The sequence below is a fragment of the Gobius niger genome (genome assembly GCF_951799975.1).
Source record: "Gobius niger genome assembly, chromosome: 6".
In the NCBI taxonomy this organism is placed as follows: Eukaryota; Metazoa; Chordata; class Actinopteri; order Gobiiformes; family Gobiidae; genus Gobius; species Gobius niger.
This window is the reverse complement of record NC_136857.1, coordinates 21831153-21850778: the sequence shown is the minus strand read 5'-3', so window position 1 is coordinate 21850778 and position 19626 is coordinate 21831153. Positions and strand designations below refer to the sequence as shown.

General features: G+C 40.0%; 1 protein-coding gene across 1 annotated transcript; it reads left to right on the top strand.

Annotated features, from left to right (window-relative positions):
* The first annotated feature begins 1556 nt into the window (after positions 1-1556).
* On the top strand, positions 1557-14726 carry otud5a (OTU deubiquitinase 5a). The gene is made up of 9 exons (XM_079557608.1): positions 1557-2326; positions 5240-5690; positions 7285-7378; positions 7792-7856; positions 8003-8308; positions 8762-8944; positions 11346-11550; positions 12846-12917; positions 13079-14726. The coding sequence occupies exons 2-9, from the start codon at positions 5259-5261 to the stop codon at positions 13219-13221; spliced, it is 1500 nt and encodes a 499-aa protein (XP_079413734.1). The 5' UTR covers positions 1557-2326; positions 5240-5258; the 3' UTR covers positions 13222-14726.
* The last annotated feature ends 4900 nt before the right edge of the window (positions 14727-19626 follow it).

The window sequence follows — 19626 nt, the reverse complement described above, 5'->3', positions numbered from 1 at the left end:
GTAGGGTCTCCCATTCAGAAGGTTCAGAAGCCTCTTATCAGGGCCTGCCCTATAAAGTTCCTTTTCCACATAGGCGCGTGTCAGCCGAATTGGCGCCCTTGGCAAGATTGAAATTGAATTTTAGTGCGCTAAAAACAACAACAACAAAAAACAACAAGAAACTAAACAAAAAAAAAATAAAAAAATACCAAAATAACATTATATTGGCCATGGTGTTTTTTATTTTTCGTTTGTTTGTTTGTTTGTGTAGCCTATATGTTTATATTACAGCCGAGTTACAGCAGTATGAACCACCTCGCCTCAGTGAGGACGTGAAACAGGCATCAACCCGGCTACCGTATGTTTAAGTCCAGGCTGAAAGGACACCTTTTTACTGCTGGTTATGGCAATTGATTGTATTTTAACGTATTGTACCATATACATTCATATTTTTAGTGTAATTTTATTGTGTTTTAATTCTTTTTATTACATTTTTATTGTGTCTGGTGTTGCTGTGAGGCACATTGATTTGTACATGTACATGAAATGTGCCATACAAATAAACTTGCCTTGCCTTGTTTGTTTGTTTGTTTGTTTGTTTGTTTTGCTTTATTCTGAATCGTTTTGGGCATACTTTGTACTTGGAAAAGGGATTTTTTTATTTTATTTTGTTATAGTTATCATTGTTCTATTATATTATGTTTATCTTAATAATTCATGTGCTTCATAAAATGTGCACAAATTAACAGTTATATTTACTTTTGAAGAAGATTTACACATTTTCACTGCGATGTTACACAGAAGGACCTGGGCTTTCGTTTGAAAGCTTGGAATTTCTAGTCTCCAACAAAAAAGACCAGTGTCTACTCTCTATCTGTTCTGTTTCAAAGTTATGTCCGAAAATTGGCAATGTTGTAGATGGCGGGAGCATGAGGTCAAAAATTAAAGCGCACTTCGGCGCCCCTTCCAGCAGATGGCGCCCTAGGCAGCCGCCTGGGTCGCCAATGCCTAGGGCCGACCCTGCCAGGCCCGGTTAGAATCGTCCTACCGTGGACCCACCAACTGCAGGAGGAGCCATAGGGGGCTGGTGCAATGTGATTTGTGCAGCTCCAACAGCTGCCCCCACGACCCGGCAACGGACATGTGGAAGAAAATGGATGGATGGATGGATGGATGGATGGATGGATGGATGGCCAGTGCAGGACACCATGCTCTGAAACAGACTGAAGGCAGTAGGCCTACTCCAAAAACATGCTGGTTAGGTTGGCCCACAATCGCAGTGGCTCAGGACTAACACTTGAAAACAATGTCACTGAACGGTTGTACAATGACAAATAGAGCACTTAATTACTTACTAGTGTTCATCTTTGCTCATAACAGGACAATACAGGAGCTTTCACAATTTAAAAAGTATTTAGATCAATTTTCATTTAAACAAGCTTTATGAATTTCTATGCAATTTACAAACATTTTGGGTTTTTTAATCACATTTTTAGATATGTGAAAAGTCCAAAGAACTAACATAACAGGGAAGTGACGTCAGCGCGCACGGTGCCGTACGTCAGTCTGTGTTGATGTTTTGTGAGTGGTGGTGAGGTGGAAACGAAGGGACGAGAGACCCTTTCTTTGCTTTCAGACCTAGTCCCAAACGGTTGAGGTACCGGTGCCGTGGCTCACCGTGGTTTCCGAGAAAGGCTTTCATGTGTTGTAAGGGCCTTTGTGGACTGGTTTGAAGACAAAAACACCGAAATATTCGATCGGAAAGGGGTGGACTGTCGTTTGAGTCGGTAGCATTAGCCGTTAGCTGCAACAGCGGAGCTAACGCTAATCGCTAATGCCAGTAATGTTTTGATGGAAGAGTTTTTAGACTGCTCGGCTCCCAGTGTTCAGGACAATGTTTGTTAAGTCTTCCTTTTTAAAACTGGGAATTTGATGATACCAACGCAAGGGAATTTGGTAAAAATAGTCACTAAGCGGACAAAAAAAACGAACTGCAAGCTGAAAAGAAGAACAAGAACAACACTGGCATCAATAGGCGGTTAGTGAACACTCGAGCGAACACGATCGCTCTCTTTTCTACCTAAACCATACCGACTTTGTCACTGGAATCGCCGTCCCGACCTTTAGTAGCGACACTGTCTGTGTGTTGTGCTGTCGACGCCCATATAGCGTCGGTCTGTGAAAGGAGCAGCTGATTTTGTGTGTATTTAACGCGGAGACCCGGCGTGTGCGTTGGCAGGGATCGCCGAAAAAAAAAAGCGGAACAAAACCAACCAACTTTTTCTGGAACTGTATTCTTTACGCAGGAAGAGCAGTGGATAAACGAGAACTGTTCCCCGAGAAAAAGGTAATGCATTTTGCCAATTCAACTAAGATAATGACCACATGCAAAAGCAAGGTAACACCAGTGCGTTTTTTTTTTAACTGCTATTTTACTTGCTATTATGTGCACTCAATTTTGTTACTACCCAGTTAGCAATATTGATTCATTATTGCTACATGTCTACTAGTCATGAGGTGATAAACACTTTTTCTCGGTGCCCCATTTAAAACATAGACCGTAATATCAGCAATATTAATGTCCACCAGGTCAAAACGTGTTTCTGAGTGAATCTTCACCAACGTGGGCGTTGTTTTTACTATGTGAATGTTCTTTTTGTTTTTATCTGATTTTATTCTTCTGTTGTAGCACTTTGAGGTTTCGTTGAAATGTAAAGTGCAATATAAATAAAAAATATTATTATTATTATTATTACTATACATTATAGTTAAAACTATGGGCTTCTAGATCGTTATGTAACCCTAATATTGTGACTCTGTTAATTAAATGATCTCAATGCAAATAGTAATTATATTTTTTTATGGCCACTCAAAAGTGCCATTATATAAGACACACACAGACATATCCCAATATAGACGCTGGAATCAAAGTAGGTGCCTTGCCCAATGGCATGAACAGTGCACTGGTTGGAACAGAGATCAAATGCTCACCTTTGGGTGAACATGCAATGACTCTACTCTACCCTCAAAGCTATAGAAGCCTTTACTGCTCAGCGCTCAAGAGAATTATTGACCATTTTGGTTTTTTTAATTGATCAATTCAATCTTAATTTGATACTGCATCGGTTCACAATACAAACAGGAAGATAACCTGCTAACATTGTGAAGGAATATCTTCTCAGCTGTGCATGAGTGATATATTTTAGGTGCTTCAACACATTGTCAAACACACACAGACTGTGTTCATCAAGAGCACGAACCAACTGGGAGGGTTTGACTTGCCTTTTGAAATTCTCCGACCCACATCCTGTAAATCTTGCTTTGCAAACCGTCACAAATGTTAAGTTAAGTTATACTGGATTCATCTCTGTAGAGAAATTAGTTCTCTGCATTTGACCCATCCTCAGTGTCGCATGGGGCGACCTGTAGAAACATCTGGCTGCACATGTTGTTATAACCTACCACTAACCTACGCAGACACGGGGAGAACATGCAAACTCCACACAGAAAGGCCCCGTCCAGGTGGGAGTCGAACCCGGGACCTTCGAACTTGTCTATAGGACAAGTGACGGGCAAATGGCACCTCCAGGAGTGACACAGTTCCCTGATATGTTTGAGATTAGTATTGGAACACATATGTGGTACATGAGAGCCTCATCTGGTGGTTTTAAAGCGTGTTGCATTGATCATGCCAATCACACATTAGTACTGGCATTTTTCATTCAGAAATGTGAACTTAATTGTCATGAATGAGTTTGCGTAACGCAGTTCATAATAAGTGAGTGAAAACCAATAGGTTTGATGTGTGATCTTGCACTTCTACTGAACACGTCTCACTACACTGTATACCACCGACACCAAATGAAACAGTGTTGGTCATGTGACACACTGACATGGCTCCACACAGGCTCATTACATGTGTTAAACATCTCGGCTTTTTTAGCCAATCATTAGTTGGTAGTACACAAAATCTTATTTTAGTTCATCTTATTTTAGATGGGGCGGCACGGTGGCACATCAGTTAGCGTTCGTGCGTCACAGTTAGAGGGTCCCGGCAGGATGGGGCCTTTCTATATGGAGTTTACAGGTTTGTCTGCGTAGGTTTCCTCCGAGTCCTTCAGTTTCCCCTACTACTAAAAACATGCACATTAGCTTGGCCCCACATCTGGAGATGTGGGTCCCTGGGCGCCTGCCGTTGGCGGCAGCCCACTGCTTCAGTGTCGCCCCAGTCGCATTAATAAAGTTTAACTTCACTTAAAATTAAAGGTTGGATCTTGAAGGTTGTTTATTGAATTTTTGTGATCTGCAAACAAAACATGATTTTCTTGAATTATGTTAATCATTTGTTGTTTTACTTTCTACAAGCACAATGAGCATTTGTTTATTTTGTTTGTTTATTTATATGGATCCCATTTCAAACAGCATTTACATATTCATAAAAAAATGTATGCAGTATTTAAAAAAGCATATATTTGGCTAAAAATGTACATAGATTTTCATGGTATAATAAAACATTCATAATACTTTTATGAGCAAACGAACTCAAAAATGAAAATGGTAAAATATTGACATAACCATTAACATCTGATATTCACTGTGAATTATTAATCTGAACTGACAATGTATCTGATATCTGTCCAACCCCCTTAATATCAGTATTGACCCCCGAACTCCATGCTCATGCTCTTTTGTGCACTTAAGTCTAGTATTCTCTATTCTACTCTAGAATCATTTATTTAAACCTCTTCCTATTTATGTGTCATCAATTCTCATTGATGTAAAACAAATGAGACAAAGATGTGAAACTAACACTGCCCAATAACAATGAAAGTCTGTCAGATGGTGGACTCGTCCAAATTCTGTAACAAAATGGTGGCTTTAAAGTTTGCTGTTCTTCGGTTGCCTTGTTACTTCAGAGTAGGGAAGAAGAATGAAGACAGCAGTAAATGGCATAACAAGGCTGGTAACAGTGGGGCTATGATGTTTTAGAAATAGAAATTGTAATTACAGAAATATAAAGTTAAAATTTTGGTTTCGCATCACCCACATAGGTGGCCGTGATTGAACTAGACTGATTAATCTCGTTCAATCCCATCTCCCGCCAGTGTGTTCTTTGACAAGACACTTTTTGGTAAGATTTTTTTTCCCAGTACCAGGTGCCCCTTAACTTTTGTACAAACCATACTGGTGCCTTTTAACAGTATCCAGCCCATCTCCTGAGTACATGCACTGTCTGACATTCTGTCCCCTCCCCCCACAGCTCACTCCTGTGTTGAACCATGACTATTCTCCCAAAGAAGAAGCCCAGCTCTGGAGGACCAGATGAAGACAGTCGTGGCAGTTCGTCTGCGCGACCACGAGCCTCTCCCCCTCCCTGGTCGTACGCTCCACCTACCCCCACGCCCAGTACCTCTCCTCCCCCCTCTGCCCCTCCTTCTGTTGGCCCTTCGGAGGCTGGAGCCTCCCGCGCTGAGCTGGGGAGCTGTGGGGGAGGCCTGGGGGGCTGCTGCTCCGGCCCAGGGCTCAGCAAACGCAGAAGACAGGCTGGAGGCTGTTCTGGAGCTGTAGGCTCGCTCTCTGGAGGTGGGCAGCCTGGGGTCACGGGCCCCGGAGCCAGTCAGGACCAGGAGGAAGGAGCCGGCAACAACAGTGAGGATGAGTACGAGAACGCAGCACGACTACAGACTGTGGACCCCGCCACTGTGGAACAGGTGAAGCTTCAAGATGTATTTTGCTCTTAACAGTTTTGAGCTGGCCTGACCCTGGCCTGCTCGCTTTAGGTGAGCAGGCCAGGGTCTTTCCACATGCAGGCTCGTATCAGCCAACTGGCTGTTTCACCCGCTTTGTCGAGCTTATCCATAACAAAGGCCAGGGCCAAACCAGTCTGACCAGGTATAGGTGAACAGATTTAATATTTCACAACATCATACCACTTTTTTAAAATGTGATTTTACCAATATTAGCATTTAGCCACTGTTAGCGCAGCTTTAGCTGGTGTTAGTATAACATTTGCATGCTTACCTTCATAGTTGTATTTAGTGGTTTATTTTCTATTTTAACACAGCACCTCTAAATGATTCCATAAGTCCCACCAGATGACAGCATTTGTCCACATTTGTTCTCATCACGGCTTACAATACTTTAATGACGATCTGTACAGCGTGCTCCTCTGTGGGGGCGCCGTCGATACGTGCACGTAGATCGTGGCGTGCGTGGTTGGATGGAACTGTAAATATGTGGAACCCATAGCCCGACCTGCACTGAGCCTGCACACATTTATTTAACATTTTCTATTGGGGAGGTTGTCAAATGAATAAGCACATCCTGCTAGAGCTACATGTGTGTTTACATATTTGTCCTTTTCTTCAGACCGCCTGCTCTTCCCATGAGCCCCTCGCAGCCTCTCACCTCCTCTTTCTTTCTCTCCGTCATTCGTTAACATCAAAACATCCATTCAGTTATTCTGAGTCACATCAACACATGCCTCCCGTTTGCCAAGTGTAAGCAGTCACTGTTTGTATGTTTCCAATTCGGCACAGTAGCACAGAGGTTAGCGCACGTGCTTCACAGCTAGAAGGTCCCGGGTTCGATTCCCACCTGGATAGGGCCTTTCTGTGTGGAGGTTGTATGTTCTCCCCGTGTCTGCGTAGGTTTCCTCTGGGTACTCCGATTTCCTCTGCCACTAAAAACATGTACAGTAGGCCATTATGAGTGTGTTTGAACGTGCGCATGGGGGACGACGGATGGAAATTAGCCCAAGGCTACAATCCAGTGTGGCGTGTTTACATGCATGAGACGCATGTGTGTTCATTAACATGCACTGTCCTGACCAAATAAAGTAATAATAAATTCCAGCACATAGCAGCATTTTACAATAGATTTAAGCATTAAAAATAAATAAGGGTCGCACATCAAGGTGTTTCATAAATGACTATCCAGACAGAAATACTCATGTAGCTGTTTATTTGGCTACAAAGTCAAGTAAATGCTTACACGTTTTGGCATGTCTGGATTGTCATTTCTGAAACACATTGATGTGCGACCCTTATTTATTTTTAATGCTTAAATCTATTGTAAATATGCTGCTATGTGCTGTTGTGCTACCCTTCACAGTTAGTTTTTTATTTTTCCGTTTTTTGGGGGGGGTTTGCTCTCAGAAGATTTGAAGACACGCAACTCCCCTTCCTTGATAGAAGACATTTAACCATCACTTGTCTCCTCTGAACACTACAGGACTATAGAATGTTATGATGCTTAATTCACACTCTTTTTCAACTGTTTCTAAATCTGTTTTTGTGTTTTCAGCAGGAGCACTGGTTTGAAAAGACTCTAACGGAGAAAAAGGGCTTTGTCATAAAGAAAATGAAGGAAGACGGAGCCTGTCTCTTCAGAGCTGTCGGTAAGTTCCACAGTCATGTACAGAGGAGGTTTTCTCTGGCCCTCCACCAGATGTTGAAGGGACTATACCTGATTATTTTTCTCGTAATGGAACAACATTAGTTTTTTCCTCCTCCAGTATACTGTAAACTCAGATATTTGCAGGATAAAACACCAAGCATCTAATTATAAAGCATTTGTATCAATTTCCTGAACTTGCAGGCGAGTTTTTGCGCATTTCCGTGAGTGTGACACTGAAAAGTGTTCCTGCAAAATGTGAAATATGCCGATAAACTCCCTGTGATTTATTGGAAGGTGTTCGGAAAGTTAGGAATGAGTTTGGTCACAACTAACATTTTTATTGCGGCATCCGCATTCATTGTTATAAATTAAAATCAGGTATAGGGCCTTTAAGAATTTACCCCTGTGTTACAGCGGACCAGGTTTATGGAGACCAGGACATGCACGAAGTGGTCAGGAAACACTGTATGGACTATTTGGTGAGTTTCTATTCGTGCCCCAATTAAAACTGCGTTTGTGATGCTCTGTTGTTATTCCAGGATTAGTCCTGTGTTACTCTTAAGCCCTTCGTTGTATATTTTTACTCCTGTTTCATTACTTTTCTTTTCCTGTTATTCCTTTTCAGATGAAGAACGCTGACTACTTCTCGAACTACGTGACAGAGGACTTCACCACTTACATCAATCGCAAGCGCAAGAACAACTGCCACGGGAACCACATCGAAATGCAGGCCATGGCTGAGATGTACAACCGTCCAGTGGAGGTTTACCAATACGGCACCGAGCCCATCAACACCTTCCACTCCATCCACCAAAACCACGACGAACCCATTCGCGTCAGCTACCACCGGAATATCCACTACAACTCGGTGGTCAACCCAAACAAGGCCACCATTGGAGTAGGGCTGGGGCTGCCTGCCTTCAAACCAGGGGTAAATATTTAAGTCTTATTAATGGAAGGTTGTTGGTTTTGTCCCAGAACTTAGCCCCAGCTTTCTCATGTGAATGTTTGTTCCGAGAGGCCATTGACGCAGAGTGGCAGCCATGTCTTTGTCAGTCAGTCCAGGGCAGATGTAGCTCCACAAGTACATAGAACTGGAAAGTGAATGAATAATGGCCTGCTATATTACTGAATACTAAAGTTAGGATCTCCTCAGTGGTTCTCAAACTTCACTCCAAGTACCATTAGGACTTTACCATGTGAAAAAAACCATGGCCTTGTCATGTCTAAGAGCCTTTTAAGCTGGATTTTCATTGATTGAACATTTTAATCGGATGACTATCTAGCTTGCTGCTCAAACTAAGCAAAAGAGAATACTAACTTAAATGTAATTTATGAAAAAGAGTTTGGTCATGGCTCTAATTCTGCCTTTGGTCCCCTCCAGTTTGCAGACCAGTCTCTGATGAAGTCTGCCATAAAGACGTCAGAGGAGTCGTGGATTGAGCAGCAGATGTTGGAGGACAAGAAACGGGCCACAGACTGGGAGGCCACGAATGAGGCCATAGAGGAGCAAGTGGCGCGAGAGTCCTACCTGCAGTGGCTCCAGGACCAGGAGAAGACCAGACAGGTACAAGACCTGCATGTGCATTGTCTTTACTGCTTCTAGGTAAAGGTAAAGGTGCTCTAATTGTCATTATACATCAACTATACAACAACATTTACCAATTCAAAGCTGCATCTGGGGACCAGAAGAAATCTTGGAAGGTGCTGAATGAGATATTGGGCCGCAATAGTAAATGATTAGTTATCCCTGACACCACTGTGCTGACTTTGTCAAATAGCCAAAGTGAGAAAGACCATTTACCAACTGTGTTAAATCATTTTTGTCGCCTCTGTTGGACAAAACCTGTCCCAACAACAACACGAGCGGCTGCCAATTATAAACATTTTTTAAAGGGTGATTACCCCAGCTCCTGCCACTGTAGACCTACCTGTAAAATAGAAGTAACAAATCTCATTAATAAAAGGAAATGTTCATAGTCCGCTGGTGCTGATGGTATTTGTAGTAAGATTCTTAAAGTCATTGTGAATGTAATAGCTGGACCACTTGCTTATATAATTAATCTATCTTTACTGTATGGTATTGTTAATCAGAATAAGGTGGTAAAAATAATACTAGTATATAAGTCTGGGGACAAAAATGACACACAAAATTACAGACCTATATCAATTCTACCAACCGTGTCAAAAGTACTTTGCTCAAGAGTTGCGAATTACTTAGATAAAACAGAACATACTGGTATCTTCACAATATGGCTTTAGGAAAAATAGCAGCACAAGTTTGGCCATTTTAGATCTTGTTGAAAAAATAAATGATGCCATTGAAAGGTCGAGAAATACACCAACACCGATTTCTCCCACATTTGATACAATCAAATTTGAAATCTTGCTTGATAAGCTCTCTCACTATGGTATCAGAGGTGTGGCTCTCCAGTGGTTCAGGGACTATTGGAAGACAGCAATATGTAAACATTGAATTTGGGGTTCCACAGGGATCCCTTGTGGAACCTCTTTTGTTTATTGTTTACGTTAATGATTTTGTACATTGTTCTAGTGATATTCACATTATTGTCACATAATTGCATGGATCAGCTAGAGCAACACATAAATGAGCAATTGGTTAAGGTAAATACTTGGTTTAAATGTAAATCTAGATTAATGCTATTTTTCAAAGTGAGCCAGTCGCTCCCATTTGAAGCACTTGTGATTGTTTAGATCTCTGTTTGAACCTCACTTGAACTATTGTAACTTTATTTGGAATAATACTTACTCTACCTACACTACTAAAGCTATAAGAAAGCTCTAAGAGCCATTTCAAGGTCCATGAGAAATTCTCCTACAAATGCTCTCTTCCACAGATGTGGCCTTTTAAATTCTAAATTGTGCAAACTCATTCCGTTATACTCACCCTGTCACCAACATAATACTAGGAACAAGTTGCTGTTACCAGGGAAATATAGAACATAAAAATGTACTAGTTTTAGCATATGCCACAGTGCTCCAAACCTATGAAATGAGTTGGAAGACGACTTAAAACAATCATCCTACTTAAACTATATTTAAAAGGAGACTAAAGAGTCAGCTTCTGGAGAGCAATGTTTCTGGTTTGCTTGCGGCTTAGGACTTCCAGGGTTCTACTGGTTTCTCTCTGCGCATGGAATTTTTTTTCAGGCACAAGGTATTACACTGATACAAGTTAACGTGATTGTTTACTGTTTGAATGGTAGCTAGTACCAGACTAGTTAAATGCAATGTATTTCTCTTTCAGTACTGATTTAAAAAATAATAAGTTGAACTATCAAATAGCCCATACTGTACAGCCCTGCTGATACTTTAGTAGGATGAGAGATCGTTTGTAATGTGAAGGCAAAAAAAGATTTATATAAATGAATATTATATGTTGTCGAAATGCCACCTGTTCTGTGGTTATATAGTCCGCCTTCACCTTTTGGAAGATGTCAGTGGGAGCTTGTTCTATGTGCACCATTCTTTGCTTTGGTTATGCATCTTTGCCCATGGACCAGGGTAGCTTTTTGGGTGTCCATTTTCATTGCTTGATGGTTTATAAGTTGAATTGTGAAATAAACTAAACTAATTAGTCCTCTGCTTTAACCCATCCCTCGACACCACTGGATGACCCGTAGGGAGCAATTGGCAGCAGCAGTGCTGCGCCCGGGGACCCTCTGCAGATGTAGAGCCAGGCTGGGGGTCAGAAACACCTGGCTGGTTTTAGGGGAAACCGAAATACCCAGAGGAAACCTACGCAGACACGGGGAGAACATGCAAACTCATAACAGAGAGATGTGGGAATCGAACCTGGGACCTTCTTGGCGTGAAGCACGAACTCAAACCGCTGCGCCGCTGTGCTGCTGCCGAATCGTTCTTTCGTTTTTAAAACTTTTTAAGCCTATGGGTCAGTGATGATGTTTCTGAACGACACTAAAGTCAAATCCTCTTTTTGTTCAAAGCCCCGCAAAGCGAGCGCCACCTGCAGCTCGGCAACAGCAGCTGCATCGAGCGGTCCGGACGACTGGAGTGCCCGGTCGCCTAGGCAACGGGACACAGACGCCTCCCACTCCGACCTCACCACTGCCACGGCAACCAGCAACAAGCCTCCATCCCCTGGAGGCGCTGCGCTCATCCTCAGCAAACCGCCTTCGCCATGTGCTCCAGGTGAAAATGACACAGTTCACAAAGAATGAAGGGGCTCACACATGTCAGGAGGGTTACAGTTTGTTTTATTAGTTATGACTTATGTCACGTTAACACTGTTCACTTAGTCTTAATGTGTCTTAAAGTTATATTTGACGACTAAATTTGGACTAAAACTAAATTAAAAGTTTTTCATAAGACTCAAACTATGACTAAAATGTCCAAATATTTTAGTCGACTAAAATAAGAATATGAAAAGGAGAGACTAAAATCATCCAAACTTTTATTGACAGTTTGAAAGAGCCTCATATCATGTAAATTCACTGCCAAAGGAACAGCTCTGAAGTTGTTCATGTGGGAGAAGCTCCATGAAGCAGAAGAGCTTTATTAAATATGATTATGATAAATATTATAAATGCAAAGTCAGACAAATTTAGTCGACCAAATTTACTTGCAATTTTAGTCGACTAAAACTAGACTTGGACTAAATCTCGACTAAAATTGAATTACCTTTTCGTCAAAAGACATGCATGATGCGTTACAAATATAATTTTTCTAGGATTCCTTTATTTCCCATTCATTTAACCTTTATTTAACCTGGTAAAAAAGTCATTTACAACCTCTTTTACAAGAATGACCTGGGCAAGAGGCAGCAACACTTCCATAAAACAACATTCTTAATGTCACTTACCTCATCTGAGTAGGATTCTTAACAGAACGTGTCCATAGATGTCACGAACCCTCAATTTGTGGAGTTTGTAACTGAGCGTGTTGTTTCATGTTAATGAGTGGTGATGCGTTATAGAGCGTGACTGCATTCACAGTATAGGAATCACTGTTTTCTCATAATTAATATGTGTAGCATATGGTTTGTTCTTTGATTTTTCTTTTTTCATTTAAAGAAGAAGAGAAGAGGGAAAATGATGGAAAATTCATGCATAAAAAATAATAATTCCCACACGCTGCCAACCTTGCAAAAATAGTCAGGAAAATAATAATCAGGAAAAACGTGCCTGATGAAGGTCTCAGGACCGAAACGTTGATTTTATCCTATTAATTAACACCAGTTTAAATCTTTAAATCTCACCCACAGCCCTTGTGTATAATATGGTTGTATGTTATCAGTTTGGCAGTTTACATCTTCTCATGTCACAGCCTGCTGCCCGTTACAAAAGCCAAGTTAAAAAATGTCCAAACAGGAAAAACTAGGTAGAGTTTTTATTTTAGCAATATCTAAGCCGTCATATGAATGTAGACACGAGCAAGTGAGGTGAAATAAACTTCCATCTTAACATTTTAAAATCTTTGTGTTCCAGGTCCCAGTAATCCCAGCCGCCACCATCTGGAGTACAGAGCCATCATGCAGGAGATGTCCCCTACTGCTTTTGGTGAGAAAACATTAATGCAATTTACAGACGCAAAGAGGAAGACCAGAAATAATTCTACTTCTGTTTTTGTAGTTTTCTTTTTTTTTTCCAGCTTTATAAAAGGTATGAATAGTAGTTACAATTTCTCATGTAGAATCTTGCTGTCGTCCCTCTGTGCTCAGGTCTGACAGACTGGGAGGATGATGAGATCTTAGCCTCAGTCCTGGCGGTCTCCCAGCAGGAGTATTTAGACAGCATCAAACAGCGGCAGAGCAGCTCCAGTGCTGTGCACAGAGAGAGAGAGCCTTCTCCGGACAGCAGCTGATACTGACCCGACCCATCCACCATCATTGCTACTACACCTCCACCTTAAACAAAACCCTCCTTTACCCGACCACTTCCTTCTCCCCTCTTTCTCCCCTGTCCTTCTTCTCGACATCTTCTAGACCGCATCAAAATAAATCACCAAGCGCACCCTTTAGTTTACTCACTGTACCAGGACGTCCAAATTAGTGATTTTTGGAATTAAATTCTGGGCATGTTATGACGTAAAGTTGGTTTCTTTAATAACTAGGTGAAATTATGCTGCTTAAAGCACCCATATTAGGCTATAGTGATTTTTGAATTAAATTTTTGTTTATTGTTGTTTGCAACACAACAACCTACCTGCAGTACATGTTTGTCTGGAGAGCAGACAATATCATCATAATCGATCAGAGTTGGTTGCTAAAAGCCAGAGTGTGTATTGGCCATTTGAACAGCCCCTCATTTTCCTGAGAGCAGCCTAATTCAAATGTCCTAATTGAAAATGAAAGAGTAAAATAAAATTGCAGAGGTGTTCAAATCAAGCATACTATGGGACTGTCAAGCCAAAAGTTTGTCACATTTTATATTTTTAGCACTTACTGACCCCTCTCAACAGTTGGCAGCAACCCTCCTTTGACTTGACTTTCAGTTTTGCACAATTTTCTACCATCTCTAGTTCATGAGGAGAAAGATGATTAATAGGTAACATTTTTGTAGTGAGCTCAAAACCACCTCAAAGTCTTACTGTTTTTTTCTTAATCTGTTTCAGTGTTCAGTTCTTTTTTATCCATCTTTCAAAAAAAACAATATGTATAATGACTTCTGAACTCTCAACTATGATAAAAAAGTGATGACAACGTACGTAAGTGTCCCCCTGAAAAGCGAATTAAGCATGTTGATATAAAAGTCTATTTGTAAAGCTAGTTCCTTACTATCCATGATGTTTGATGAACTGGTGTAGTTCATTTCGAGAGTGTTTTTGCAAGAAAACAAAATCTTGACATTAAATATTTATACCTCTGTTTAATTCTAGTTCCAGAAGCTTATTGCTACTTAGATATTTTCAATTTTATCTACATACATTAGAAGTTACAAAAATGTAATGGCCAAAAAGTTCAGAATTGCTGGAAAATTAGTTAAATTTCAGCAATTTGAATGAATATTCTAAAGTAGAAATGAAAGACATCTTGGGTAAGCGCTCTTTAAAAGCTACACCGCTGGAAACCCAGCATATAATTAAACCATTTCAAACTGCATCCAACTGAAAAAATGTTTTGCCCCCCCCCCACTCCCCCCCCAAAAAAAGGTTTTAGCCTGTGTCCTTCCTCGTTCCCTGTTCCTACCCCATCATACTTATTTAGCTGCATGTGTAATGACCACAACCAATTAATATCATCTTAGAAAAAACATGAAGATTAAAAAACTTTCTCCTGTTGATTGAATAATGTTGTATTAATAATTATATAAGTTTGTTTTATTTTATTTTCTTGTTTGGGATGAAAATACCTTTTTCTTGGAATAAAAGAGGAAATGTTTCGGAACAAAACTGAGTGTGTGGTATATAGTTGCAGTTCAATTCTATCCAGCTCCTTGGACTCTCATTTATGTATTAATTTAGCATAAATAAGCGCTTTGAGAGACTTGTGTCATGTGAAAAGCACTATACAAATAAGTTATTCCATTTCAATTGTTTTATTTGTTCATTTGTTGTATTGTATATAGCCTAAAATTTTGAATATACTGTATTAGCCTCTGTTTTGTTTTGTGTTTTAAGAAGGACCCCCAGTAAGACACAGTACAGTTATGGGATCCTATAAATGAGCTAAACTATACATATGGCCTTTGCTATGCCTGATCCCATCAGATCTTGGAAGCTAAGCAGGGAGGGGCCTGGTTGGTACTTGGATGGGAGACCGTTGGGAAACGTGAGGAAGTCTGAGGGGTGTTGGTGGTTTGAGTAAACATTTGAGGGCACATTGCTATTTTTACAAAAGAAACAAAGTATAATTAAAGAAGAACCTTCAACACAACAATTAAATTGATGATCAGATTTATAATTCGCGTGGACACTGCTGTTTAGCCTACTGTCCTTTGTACTAACTACCTTTGAGCTTTCCCATTCAAAACATCTTCTGGACTATAACGTCTACCCTATTTAGTTTGGCTATGTGTTCGAAACTGAGGTCCCAAATGTTCGTTAAAATCCAAATGGTGCTAAACATTTAATTTTCTTTTAGGGGTGAATGTGGAAAAGGGGCGGGTCATTGCCAGAATTTTGACAGGTTCTACCATAGACTGTGAAGAAATCACCATTTACTTCTCAGTTTTTGCAGACAAAAAGAAATTTGGATCAAATCAATCAAAATATGGTACTTTCAAAATGATGTGTCAATCTTCAATACTTTGCGGGGAATCCCTTTGCCTGAATCACTGCAGTCAGCCTGTGGCATTGGCAGGGAGTTATGGAAGCCCATCATTTCCTTGATGTTTGCTGTCAGCTCTTCTTTGTTTTTGAGTCTGGTGTCCCTCATTTTCCTGTTGATAAAACCCCATAGATTCTCACTGGGGTTTAGGTCCGGCGACTTTGCTGACCAGTCAAGCACTGTGATGGGCATCAAACCAGGTTTTGGTGCTTTTGGCGTTATGGGCAGTAGCCAGGTCCTGCTGGAAGATGAAATCTGCATGTCCATACAGATCCTCAGCAGAAGGAATCATGAAGTCCTCTAAAACATTCTGGTAGACTGATGCGGTGACCTTGGATTTAAGAAAGCAGAGTTTACACCTGCACTGGACACTGCACCTCAAATCATGACTGACTGGAGAGCAAATGTCAGCTTACTTTTTCAGGCTAGAAAAGTCACAAGCAAAATAAAATGTTATCCTTCAATTAAATATAAACAGAAGTAACAAGTAACAAAAAAGAAAAATCTAAACATTGTTGTGAATGTTATTCAGACTTGTACAAAACTAGGTTTAGTGAGGATGCAATGTCAGCATTTACTGCCCTTTTGAACGATTCCATTGAAATGAGCAACGATGACAGATTAATATGTGACTCTCTCCTATTAATCATTTGAAAAGCGACAAATCTCCCGGTAATGACGGCATTACAGCCAAGTTCTATAAACATTTCTCAGATATATTGGCACCGTTTTTATTTCATGTGTTTAATGAAAGCTTTACAAATACAGCTCTTCCTCCAACTATGCCTCAAGGTGTCATCTCACTAACACCCAAATGATGGGGACGTCGACTGAATTCTTATGTTTTTGCCTCTATAAACCAATCCATTCCAAATGAAACACAAAAGATGGCCTTAAACCTGAAGGCTTTCAGTTTTCATTTGAGAGTATTTACATCCATATCAGATGGACGGTGTAGGAATTACAAGTGTTTTTATGTGAGCCTCCCACTTTTCAAGGGACTAGAAGTAATGGGACCATGATGCATTGCGCCTTCCAAATACCTTAGAAAAAATATCAAATTCCACAAAACCAAATCTAAAAAATATCTGTACCTTTGTATCTATTGCGTTTGAAGAGTCATTTTCAAGTATAATATTTGCATCTTGCATTTGCAAGAGCTGTCACTATCAGTAAAGCAAGCCATTATTAGCCAGAGAAATCAAAACAAACCCATTAGAGAGATAACAAACATACTAGGTGTTTCTAAATCAACAGTTTGTAACATTATTAAAAAGAAATACACACCGGTGAGCTGAAAAACACCAAAAGACCCAGAAGACCACGGATGACAAATGTGGTGGAGGAAGAATTCTTTCCCTGGTGGAGAAAACCCCTTCACGACAATAGGTCAGATCAAAAACACTCTCCAGGAGGTGGGTGCATGCGTGTCAAAGTCAGCAATCAAGAGAGCATCATGGCATGGGCTTGTATGTGACACTGGAACTAGTCCCCTTGTATTTATTGATGATGTGACTGTTGACAAAAGCAGCAGGATGAATTCTGAAGTGTTTGGGGCAATATTATGAGCTCATGTTCAGCCAAATGCTTGGACGCCGCTTCACAGTGAAAATGGAGAATGACCCAAAGCTACTACCAAAGCCACCAAAGAGTTTTTAAGACAAAGAAGTGAAATGCTATTCAGTGGCCAAGTCAATCACCTGACATGAATCTAGTTGAGCAATGTTTCACTTGCTGAAGTCAAAATGTCTGAAGAACAAGCAGGAGCTGAAGACATTTACTGTAGAGGCCTGGCAGAGCGTCACCAGGGATGAAACCCAGCGCCTGGTGACGTCTTTGCCTTCTAGACTTCACCCTTTTCTACTCTTGTGTAACTTTAAAATAAACAAATTACCTTTAAAACTATATCACATTTGCAGGCTCTACTGGCATGGAATTTGATTTATAAGCACAGTTTCTCTCCAGAACTTTATTGTATTTGGAACAAATCTGATATTTTGTACAAGGGCAAAAGTTTGTTTCTCAAATTTTGGTTCGAGAAAAATATTATCCTTGCAAAACACCTTTTGAAACAACATTAACGTATAATGTTTTTAATATCTCTGTACCACCTGCAGAATTTGAAATGGTCACAATGGCTATTCCCAGTGGAGTACGGATGTTATGCTGTGGCTCACAGTAACTCATGTTCTCTTGAATGAAACCCATAGTGGGAGAATATCTGTCTCTCCATTGCGTAAAAATAACAAGGCAATTCATTCTCTTTCAACGTGAAATCTCTACAATACCTCCTGTTAACTTTTATTGGATTAAGAATGCCCAACATTTCTTCATTATATTCGCTGCTTCACTGAAATAAAATGATAATTATGCAACTGATGAACTTGTAACCGATCTTTTCCATCTTAATAAGTCTTCAGGTTTTCTTTTTTTTTTTTTTGTCTGTAAATAATTCTCTCTTATCTTTTTATTTCACATAAGTTGCAAACAAGACAATCTATGTGGTTTTTCCTCTCATGTCCCACCCACTTCCCACTTCCCACAAAACACACCAACAGAAATAAAGCCAAATAATAATAACAAGAAAATTAATTCAAAATAAATAAATACAAAAAAAATGCATTGTTACACTTAGCACTATGAATAGCAGTAATAATCATAGGGATGTCATGGTCGTTGTTTTTTTTATTTTTATTTTTATTTTTTCCCTCTTTACACCATTATTATTATCATTATATTATTATTATGTTAATAATATTAATAATTACTGTTTTATTGTTTTTCTCTCCAGTTTCATTCCATTATTTTATTCCACTTTCTTTCTTGATTTCTTTCTTTTTGTTTATTTATTTTCTTCTCAATTGAGTTGAAATTTGTCATCCTAATTGAAATTTCATTTAAGGGAGATCAACTTAGAGAGTTTTGGTGCAACGGTACTAATACAGGTATAAACCTGCAACCATCATTTTATGCCATCTAATTCCTACTTAAGTAACATCCAAAGGTACATTTACACATATGATTCCAGAACAGATGACACAATTTTGTTACAAATGATAAATAATAAGGGTCTTAGCCCATAGTCACTTTTCTAAAGGAATCTTCCATGCTTGAAAGTAATGGGTCCCATAGTTCATGAAAGGTTTGGGTCTGGTTATATTCTTCAAATGTCAGCTTTTCCAGTGGTAAAAATTCTAACAACTGAGACAAAAATGTTTTGAAATTTGGAGGAGATTCATCCTTCCAGCGTGTGAGTATGCATTTCTTTGCAAAATACGTTATAGTAATGAGTAATCTGCATTCTTTTCTATTTAAAGGGAGCTCTTGTGTATCATTGAGCAGGTACAAGCTAGGTTTCATTTCAAATACCGTTTGTAATGTTTTTTGTGTAAAACAGTGTTCAGGTTTTCAAAAGCATTAAAACCTGGCCAGGGCTGTCACATGCGTACCAACTACAGTTTCACTAACTAAAATAGGCAGGCTCAGTAATATATCAGCAGCATCATTGGGAGAGCAGCAGCGCCCCACAGTTAACTGCTCATCTTTATCTTAAAGCTATCCTCCACACCTTTGATGACAGTTAGAAAGTTCTAGCTAGAAAGAAAAGATAGTTTGACAAAGATGTAAAGGTCTCATCTCTATGAGGAGTTTGCATGTTTCTTTCCTGTGTCTGGATGGGTTACCAGGTGCTCCAGCTTGCCCCATCAACAAAAAACATGCACACAAGGTGAATCCTCTAGCCAGATGATTCTGACCATTAGTCCAGCTCCCACATCTGGAGATGGGTCCCCAGCGCTGCTCTGTGGTCACTCATGCTCCTGATGGGTTTGGTCAGTGCTTAATTTGTAAATTTGTATTTTCAGGAACACTTTTGGTCTGATGTGATGGATTGGGGGAACAGGCCAAAACATTTGCCGGACCACTCTCATAAGACACCATTATAGCAGATACATTTTTTGCCGGATCCTCCTAAATATTTCCCGGATCCTTTACCCTGAAAA